Source organism: Stylophora pistillata, chromosome 12 (assembly GCF_964205215.1).
Source record: "Stylophora pistillata chromosome 12, jaStyPist1.2, whole genome shotgun sequence".
NCBI lineage: Eukaryota > Metazoa > Cnidaria > Anthozoa > Scleractinia > Pocilloporidae > Stylophora > Stylophora pistillata.
Window position 1 is genome coordinate 24042039 of NC_142530.1, and position 10954 is coordinate 24052992.

General features: G+C 38.5%; 1 protein-coding gene across 1 annotated transcript; it reads left to right on the top strand.

The window, feature by feature from the left end:
• The first annotated feature begins 333 nt into the window (after window positions 1-333).
• On the top strand, window positions 334-4009 carry LOC111326386 (cryptochrome DASH). The gene is made up of 2 exons (XM_022930368.2): window positions 334-482; window positions 1220-4009. Exons 1-2 carry the CDS (start codon window positions 369-371, stop codon window positions 2825-2827), a joined length of 1722 nt encoding a protein of 573 aa, XP_022786103.2. The 5' UTR covers window positions 334-368; the 3' UTR covers window positions 2828-4009.
• Window positions 4010-10954: the final 6945 nt, after the last annotated feature.

Here is a 10954-nt window from a genome sequence, read left to right on the forward strand (position 1 = left end):
ATTTCCTTATTTCCTTTGCCTGATTAAAGCGCGATCGACCTTAACCTCATTGAACAATTCTTTGAAGTGACATATCGTAGCTGGTGTGTATACGTTTAAAATTGGACTCAGCCGCGCAATCCAAAAATTGGAAGAAATACATAGAAAGTCACGTAAGATGATGGAAGAGAGTTATACTTAAAGGTGAATTTACCTTCTCTTCATAGTTTAATTTTTCCTGGCTGCTCTGTTCCCAAGAACTCTGCCACAATCCATAAACTGTTGTTGAAAATTTCCTACACTCACCCTTGGCTGGTCCAATGAGCCTCAGTGGGACTGGTAACGATGTTTTGTTTTCCTCGTTCCCAATCATTTCAGAGTCAACACTGATGTTTCGACTTGTCATTCAACGTGGCTATTTCACTTTCACAGATTTTCAAGTGAGTTTCTTTTCAGCGAGCAGAAACTTCCGACATTCCTTGGGAAGATATCAACACTGCGAGGTAAAGAACTCGTTGGTAGTCTCAATATGATCACTTTTTGCTAAAGATCGACTCCAATGCTCGCCGCTAAGTGATCCGTTCGCTGTCCATGACAAATCGATTCGGAAACACAGCACAGTTGTTGTTCTCGCTAACGCCACTTTTCACAATTTGGAAGGGACTTCAGTCCGTTCTAGCTATTCTCAATTGCGACTGTTCATTTTAAATATTCCTACTTCATCATCAGCTAAGCGATAAATTACTTGAGTGTCTGCAGTGTTCTATTGTGGAGTTGTTACGTAACCTTTTGTCTGTTGCCTGTCTGCCTTTTTTCAGTATTTGAAGATCTCATTTACTTTATTCTTACTGTACTTGATGCTTGAAAACTTGTTAAATACTTGAGATTTTTGACCATTAGAATAAACTTAAATTTTCTTCAATAGAAGATAATATTGGGACACTCAGTAGCAATCTGCACAGGAACTTGACTACTGCATTTAGGATTTTCAAAATATAGAATGTCTTCACCAATTTTTATATCCATATCTCCAATTATGGAGGCTTAACTCTAGAAAAAATACCTGTCTACCCCTTTGCTTTTTAATAAATTCATACAGTAACATTTTGTTTTAAAACTTGGTTCTTCTTAAAACATTGTCACAATGTTATGTTATTGAAATATTTTCGTATCTTTTTTTTTTTTTTTATCATTATCAGTTACTAGCTTGTTAGTTATTGAGATGTAATTCTTGTTACAGACAACTGCTACCATGGAAGGGGGTAAAACTGTTGTCATTTACCTCCTGCGAAATGACCTGAGAGTTCATGACAATGAGTGCTTACACTGGGCACATCAGAATAGTGACTTTGTGATTCCTTTATTTTGCTTTGACAAGAGCATACTCAGCCCCGGTGCCATAACATGGCATTACAAATTTGCAAAAACAGCAACACACAGAGCCAAGTTTATACTGGAGAGTGTGTCTGACTTAAGAGAATCATTAAGGAAACTTGGAAGTGACCTAGTTGTACGTAGTGGGCAGACAGCAAAGGAGGCAGTTTCAGACATAATTAACCTATGCCAGGCAAAGAATGAAGGACATGTTTCCCTTGTTTATCAGAGAGAAATCACAAAGGAAGAAACAGATGTAGAAGAAGAATTGTTGAAGCTTTGTGAAGCAGAAAAAGTTACTGTGAAGTCCTTTTGGGGATTGACACTGTACCATTTGGAAGATTTACCATTTGCCTCTGTGAAGTTTTTGCCTGATACATACACAGACTTTCGGAAAAATGTTGAGGCAAAATGCAGAGTGCGGCCCCTTATTCCAACCCCAGACTGTCTAAAATCACTGCCTGCATTTTTGAAAGATGACCAAGTTGGCAGAATGCCAACTTTACAGGAACTTGCAATGGATCATTCAGAAGAAACAGCAGATCAAAGATCAGCTTTCCCATTTTCTGGGGGAGAAACTGCAGCTCTCGCTAGGCTTAATCAGTACCTCTGGGATACAGATCTTGTGGCAAGGTATAAAGAGACTCGCAATGGGCTTATTGGATCAGACTACTCAACAAAATTTAGCCCATGGCTGGCTGTAGGAGCTCTCTCACCAGGGAAGGTCTTTGATTGTATTAAAAAGTATGAAACTGAGTGTACAGCAAATCAATCCACGTACTGGGTCATTTTTGAGCTGCTGTGGCGAGATTACTTCAAGTTTGTCAGCCTTAAATATGGCGTCTCCATCTTTTACCTGTCTGGAATTATGAGGAAAACAGGGTTGCCATGGAAGTGTGACATGGTGGCATTTGACAAGTGGCGATACGGGCAGACTGGAGTTCCATTTGTGGATGCAAACATGAGAGAGCTACTCTACACGGGATGGATGTCCAATCGTGGACGTCAAAACGTGGCAAGCTTCTTGGTGAAAGATCTTGGGCTTGATTGGCGCATGGGAGCTGAGTGGTTTGAATCTCTTCTTCTAGATCACGATGTATCCAGTAACTATGGCAATTGGAATTATTCAGCAGGCATCGGCAATGATCCCCGTGAAAATCGAAAGTTCAACATGGTCAAACAAGCTCTTGATTATGACCCAGATGGAGATTTTGTAAGGCTGTGGGTTCCAGAGCTGGCTGGTTTGAAAGGTGCTAAAGTTCATACCCCTTGGCTGCTGTCATCATCAGAACTGAAACATGCAGGCATAACTCTGGGGGGAAACTATCCCAAACCAATGGTCTGCCCACCAGAATGGAGCCGGCACACATCAAAAGTCAAGGACTCAAGAAAAACGCTAAGAGCACAGCCAAGAGGAATTGATTTCTACTTCAAGTCGCCAAAGGGAGCTGGCTCATCCAGGAAGAGACATTAAAGAAACTCTGTTTAAGATAGATCTGTTTTTTGATAGACACAAGACTGAATGTTAAGTCCCCTTTATTGTTATGATAAGGATCAGTAGATCAATTGTCTCCTCTACAAGAAGAGATTCTAAGTATCATGAGAAACATCTATTGTGTTTGTGACAAAAGAAAGTTGTTAAATGTATTAAACTGTAACAGTTATACATTTATATTTGCTGATGTTGTTAGCGATAAAGCAATCTCATCCCCAGATTGCCACAGTTGTATGATTGGATTTGCTCAGGTTTAGAGATCCACAGGCGTGGCAATGGATTTGGCTGTATTTTGTGGCAATGGATTGGCTGTAAAGTAAACAACTGACAATAACTAAATAGCTACATCAACCAGAAATGACTTTCTGTATAAGTTGAGATCAATAGATCAACTGTTTCCTCAACAAAGAAGAGTTTCTAAGTATCATGAAACATTTATTATCTACTTGACAAAGGAAAGCTGTTATGTATTGAACTGCTATGCATTTATATTTGTTGATGTTGTTAGCAATGAAGCAATCTCAAAAGAAAGTTATGTATTGAACTGTTATACAGTTATATTTAACAATTATTCGCCGAAGGCGAGGTGAATATCATCGAATAATCCGCGAGACGAAGTTGAGGGGATTATTCGTCAATATTCACTGAACCTGAGGCAAATAATTGTTTTAGTATAATTTCAGAGCTGAACAACAGAGAAATCTCTAAAATCATAACATTTTAGTAACATTTATTAACATTTTAGTTGAACATTTTATATAAACCGCGCAGAGCGGTTTATATAGCGTCATATAAGGAACTGCTCGACCAATCAGATTGCTGGAAACTCTTTGCTCAGCTCTGAAATTATACTAATTGCTGATAGTGTTAGCAATTACGTAATTTCATTCCCAGATTGCCACAGTTGTATGATCAGTTTTGCACTGGTGTAGAGACTCACAGGCCTATGTAGAAATTAACATTTTGTGACAGCTGATTGGCTATAAAGTAAACAACTAAAAGTAACTAAATATTAGCATCAGAAAAGGCATTCTGCTCAAGATAGAGTATTAAGAGTTTAACCATGTCTTCTATTCTTAATGCCTACCTGAAGGGTTGGATTTATAGCTTTGGGAAGGACAAGTTCAGTTGAGGAAAAATAAAATACTAAGGGTTACACCATGCCTTTATTGGCAATGCTTACCTAAATGGTTGGATCTTTAGCTCTGCAAATAAGCAGTGCAGCTAAGGAAGTGATAGGACTGAGACCTGAAGGCAAAATGTGATGAACTTTATCACCTTCCAAAGGTTCTTAGCAGCGTTATTGATTTCAGGTCAGAGATGACCGTTGACTCTTAACTGGTTTCGACGAGAGATCGTGTGTTAAATTCAGAAAAAAAAAATTCAATCTTGGTGTATGGAACAGTTGCCAGATTTGAATATTTAGTCCTGAGTTGTTATTTGTAAACTACAAACAGTTTGACGAATGGAGTGCTCCACTGACGCGTTGCTATGGAAATGGTTCCTTTCGAATGACAATACACGAAGGTCAACACTGGTTTAAGAGCTTTGCATGCTGTAACTTTCATCATTGTTTCTAGAGTGGGCGTTTTAGTTTGGATGACAAGTGAAAGAGGAGAAAAGTAAGCGTTTTCAACTAAAAAGTAACATGTGAAGCTGTAGTCTGATCGTCCAGGTGAGTGTAGTCCTGAGAAGGACTGTTGTCGGTGGTAGTGACTGACGTTTCGACAACCTGTGCAGAAGTCATCATCAGAGTCAAACTTGACTCTGATGATGACTTCCGCACAGGTTGTCGGAAGTCATCATCAGATGACTCTGATGATGACTTCCGCACAGGTATTCGAAACGTCAGTCACTACCACCGACAACAGTCCTTCTCAGGACTACACTCACCCGGACGATCACACTACACCTTCACATGTTACCCCCGGGTTCAAGCCATTTACTAAAAAATAACCTTGAACAGCCTTACTTAATGCGAAAACACTCGTGTGAGCATGAAGATAAACTACGTTGTTCTTGTTTTAGACGTGTACGTTCACTTTTCGAAGCCTACATACATCATTTATTGAAAAAGGTCAAAAGTATGGCAGCGCTTGGCTGATGTGGACCTTTACATGTACATGTAAATAATTAATAACTCGTCTAATCATTGCTACTTAAATAAAAACAGATCACAAAATATATCATGCATATCAGTTAAAATAAGATAAATCTATATGCAAATAAAAGAATGGTTAAAAAATATATAGTGTTCTTGTTCAAGTTGACGCCTAACAAGTACCCTGCCGCGAGCAGAGCCTTTTCTTCTTTTCTTCTTCTTTTCTTTTTTTTTTTTAACCCTCCAAGCCGGGTTAAAAAGGCTCTGCTCTTAGGGTACCTATCAAGGTGATCTGAATCTCAGGTCCCACATTGTTGATGAGTGGCGATTTGAAACGGTGTTGTGTTTCAAGGCATATTTTGACTTGATGCCTAAGTTTTAGCGAGGGAACGGGACTCTTTCTGGATAAAACAGACATCGTTCTGTAACTGGTTTTTATCTTGTTCCAAAATATCACGTTTAAAGACTACCTCAAAGAGCATTTTTTTTCTTCATAAAAGACAAATGAAATATAAAAGTTTGTTTGACGCTCGGTGACGCAATCTGTAATAAAGACTTTTAAATCATGACCATTTGCATTAGAAATCGTTATTATTTTGGGCGAATTATTCTCGTCACAGGTTCTTTTGATTGAAAAACTCCGGCAGGTGAAACTCGAACTTGAACTCCTTTATAATACTGTCAAAAGTAGAATTACAACTTCCCGTTATACACTCGACTAACCAGTGGTTGTAAAAGGAAAAGAGAATTCCTTAAAATGCTGGTAACAAGTGTTTGATTACCAAAATCGGTGAACTACATTGTAAACGGAATAAAAATTGCAACAATAACTGCTCGCGAAAAAGTTATATGATGAAACAGTAACAGCAGGTGGAAGTATTATTAAAACATTGCTTTAATTTACAGCTGAGCGATGTCCCCTAATCTTCATGTCTTTCGATGAAAAAGGGAAGAAAATAACAAAACTATTGAGGCTAAACTGAGAGAAATTAACACCAGGTCAGACATTTGGAGCAGCCGAAGACTTTCCCTGACAGTTGGAGGAGCCGAAGACTTTCCCTATTTGGTAATTATGAGGTGGTGCAAATGTTGCACTAATTTATTGGTATACTCAGCATGTTCCTTCGACATGACACATCGAAAGTTTTGAAAGTCAACAGTTCTATCGTTAACTTTATATACACAAAATATAGGAAAGCGAAAGTTGTTAGATAATAATAACGCTGATGAAGATCTAAAGTTGTTAAATAATAATAACGCTGATGAAGATCTAAGTGCTTCTGATCTGAATCTTCCCTCGAAATCCTTGCGATTAGCTTGGATCCCCATACCTCAGATAGTTTGGCAAAATCGTGGTTAAACATCATTCACTTCAAATTTCTTTTTCAAAGTGGACGATGGCCTTTCACTCTAAGTTCACCGCAATTTGATATAAAGTTTCCAGATGACCGCGCTTGGATACGAATTTTTCTTCAAGTGCATATAAAATCTCTCACGAGTAGGATTCTCTCTACATGGAAAGATAAATTCGTATCCACAGGCAGCCATGTAATTTTTTTGTTTATTTATTGATATTGATTGCGTATTTATATCACATACAACTTTAAAACACACTTAAAAAGCATCGAATGCAAAGATCACCTGCAGTAGACGGCTCAGCCCGCAGCCTAAAAGCTGCGTCAATTTTCGACTTAAAAATTACAAGTTAGAATGTTTTCCTAAAAAAATGCATTCAGTTGTGGTACGTTCGTAAGTTTAAAAAAAAAAAAAAACCCTTTGCGAAAATTAAAACTACCATGTTGATATACCCGGTCACCATGACGACATCGATTTTTAAAATAAGTGGAGATTACATAGGATAAAAAGACAAGACAAGAGTAACTTGGTCATATTGTTTCACTTAGAGTTAGTATTGGCTCATTGTGAAATTTTTACTCATGGATAGGCCTTAGCCTCAGTTAAAAAGCTGCCTTTGTACAAAAGTATATTCTGGGAGTGGCATTCCTCTTTAGAGCTTGTTAACATGGGGGTGGGGGACCCCAGGTTGGTGAGGTAACCCCCCCTAGCCTTAGTCGAAAAATAGCCTGCGCTTACATATAATCTTAGAAACCTGGGGTCCCCCCACCGCCATGAAAGCAGGCTCTAAGTTATCCAAACAACTGATCACCCTTCACACAGCCAATAGTCTATCATGGAACAATTTCCAAGATGGCCGGCCTTTCACAAATAAATTTGATGGTCGCTATACAAATAACATCATTCCAGGTGTGTTTCCAGTGGGTACCTAGCGAGTACTCAAGAATCATCTCCGCACAGTCCTCGATATTGCTGACACCGTTTGGTTCACCCGGCTGCCACTTTACGAAAGACAGCAGAGAGCCATCCACCCATTTCCAGACGCCAGAGTAGAGGTTAAGCCCAATCCACACGTGATAAGAAGCTGGAAGGATTTGGCTGGTGACAAATTGGTGTTCCTGTGCGGTTTGGAACGTCACTAGGCAACTGTTGAGTGCCTGGCAGCGGGATGTTGCAGTACTCCAGTCAACTGATTCGGGGAAGTACTTGTAACATGAAGAGCTGAAGTAGGCCCAGCCTTCTTCATCGCCACAATGCGAGACTTTTCAAAATAATAGAATAGATTGATCATTGTCAGAATAAGCCAACAAAGACCCCCAAAACACATGATAACAAACACAGAGAGAAGAGAGACACTAACAATAAACCTATTTATTATATGGCTGTCTCACAAGCAGTGGGGAACAACCGAATTCACGAATTTGATTGGCTGAAATCAATATTGAAAGCGGTCTAGATTTTCCCATCTAGACGGCATCTAGACCTGTCTAGAAAAAAAAAGGTACAAAGAATATAAAAAATTGGCATATAAGACACAGCCATATAATAAACACCTTATTAACCGAGCTAGGTCGGTCTGTATGGGAGAATCTTGACCTCGGTCGCTGGTACAGACCTCACTGCGTTCGGTCTGTACTGGCGACCTCGGTCAAGGTTCTCCCATACAGACCTCCCGCTCGGTTAATAAGAACTAAGTAATGACTCTATCCGGGCACGATATTCGTCATCAACCCGATACACCCTAGCTATAGCTATGGAGAAATTAGATGCTAAAAATATAGTCTAAAGGGGTGAATTACAAATGGGCTAAGGAACGTAGGTTAGATAACAAGTGGCAGAGGCGGATCCAGGAATATTTGATTGGGGGGGTCCAAACTTTGGTTCAGAAAGAACTGTTGGACTCTTTGAGGCAAATTACTTCTCCCCCACACCCTCTCCCACCAGTCGCGGTTGCACGTTATAATTCCTTGGTCGCTTACCGTTTATATGGAATCATTAAAAAAATCAGCCAGTTAAAAGTGATATACGATCCCGTCTCAAAGTTGTTAGCGTCAGCTTTGATAGGGGGGAGTCCGGACCCCCCGGACCCTCCCCCTGGATCCGCCACTGAGTGGTAACGAAAGACGTAATCGTAGGGAAAAGGAAGACTTGTCTACAGGACAAGAATTATCCTCCACCGAATCTTTATTTCGAAAGAGGCTAGAATATCTAATTGGCACGTTAATTTTGAAATATGTTTTAATCTATGTGATCCTCATATGTGGTATTTTCTGAAGCTTTGAAACAAAAATGCTTCGTTCTTTCATCTTAATTCAAAAGGTTTACTTCTCCAACGCTTACATCAAGCAAACGTTATGCATAATTATGTCGTATTTGTCATTAGTTCTGTATTCTCTTGGATTGGCATAGTAGTACTTTACTGTAAAGTACTGCTGTACAGTCATTATGCTAGTTTATTTGAACCATTCGTAATATCTCAAGTATAGGTACAAGGTGCGTTATAAATGTTTTAGAAGGAAAGATGAAAACCGCTTTCATGTTTCGCTGTTTATATCGCCATGTATTAAAGAACCATACGCCCTTTTAAGAAATTGTACTTTATGAAAAGTTATCAGTATTTGTATCACCTAAATCTTTAGTTAAGAGGTGCCTCGAAGTTAAAGACATATAAAGAGTAAAAAAACTTACGGAAGTTGCAGTTCACTCCAGAGTAGTTTTCGGTGCATGCGCAGCTGTAATCATTTGTTTCATAAAGTGCTCGACAGGTACCACCATGTTGACATGGAGAACTTTCGCAAGGACTCTGTCGTTAAGAACCAAACTCGATCGGTATTAGTCACTTAGAAAAATATTCGCCTTTCACAACAAACATTACTTAATAATTAAAATCATGATTTGAAAGAGAAAATTTATGAGCAAAAAAATAAGTAATACATAAATTTTGACTAAAAGACTTACGAGTTATAGCCGGGACAAAAAACGTAGCGGAAAAAATCAAGTTGACTTACCGAGATGCTGAAATGACTCAAAGTTGCACTCGCTCGAAAGCCTTGCGAAGAATTGTATTTATCCGAAGACAGTAGTTCGCACAATACTTGCACATTGTCCTCTGAACGCACAGCAACGTTTGCTGAGTAGCACTGCAGATTTTTTATGCACCTCAACAAGCAATGTTTTTCAGATTGTACGTAGCTTATCTCAATCTTTTTGCCATCAAGAGCGTGGAATGAACTGGTCTTAAACAATGCCTGCTGGAATCTTCTGGAAGGGCCGCGTTGGAGATTTATCTCTTTCGAGAAAATTGGTGGATTTAAAATACAAACTATAAAACAAGCCGAGAACTTAAATCTCCTCCACATTGTGCGTTTCATGACGGCACTTTAAAAACGAATTTTTTTAAATAAGGAAAAAAATGGAGGATTAGTTACTCTCACTCCGCAAATACGTATTAGCAACAAAGGGCAGGTGAAGACAAGGGCAGGTGAAGCTAAAAACTCCCCGTCCCACAATAGTTCAAAGACTGATTGTGTGAGTAGCAAAAATACTTTGTTCCTGTACAAAAAAAGTGCTACTCAACTTTTCTTTTCAATTCTTTAGTAATTATCAATGTTAATGTCAAACCGTTCCAACGCGGATATCAGAGAAAAAAAAAAACCTAAATTCATGAACCATTTTGTATAATTGTTAATTTTGTTGCACAAATAGCTGTTTTGATGAGACTGAAACAGCAGGTAACACCATAATTGCAGTACTGTTGTAAGTTATGGCTGAGCGTAATCTGCTCTAAGAATATTCATATCGCGCGATTGAAAAAGAAGAAATCAGCAAAAACATAGATTGAGGCTAAAATAAGACAATTAACTTCTTAATTAGACTTCTGGAGCTCTTCTGACTTTTCTTCATTAGGTAAGTGCCGGCATATTGCGACAACAAAAGCTATTAATATTTGTCAACTTTTATCATTTTTCGATGTTCCTAACGTGCTCTCTCAGTATGACATTGTAAAAAATATCAAATCTTTCCTTAACTTTGCTTAAAACAAAGCACAAGATAGGACGAAGAGAGAAGTATTACGAAACGCTACTGTTGCTTTACTAGGTAAGTGCCAGCATATTAGAATAACAAAAGCTATTGATGTTTGTCAACTTTTATTTTTAGTTGGTATTTCTTACATTTTCTCTCAGTATGACATCTTGAAAATCATCAAATCTTTCCTTAACTTTGTTTCAAACAAAGCACGAGACAAGATGAAGAGAGAGGTGTTGCGAAACTATTACGCTGATATTCAGATATACTTCGGCTTCTTCGCTTTATTCATATATTTATACTTATATTCATCCAGGGGCATCCAATTTAGTAAGGCTAGTTTAAATCGAGCCCTGACACAACGCAAAACAAAGACATTAGAACTAAAAAGTCAATTAAGTTTTAGAGGTGACATGTGCCGCATACGTTTCTGTTTAAATATATGGCGCCTTGGTTTGACTTTATTTCTCTGAACGTCTCTACTTTTCTAATGGTTCTCTACTATTCTCATCTTGAAATCCCTGCCAATGCCATAAATCAGGAGACTTACAATACAGACGGAAATCGAGGTTAAACCATATTTAATTCCCACCTATAGATGTACATAAAAAAATGGTAGCCTT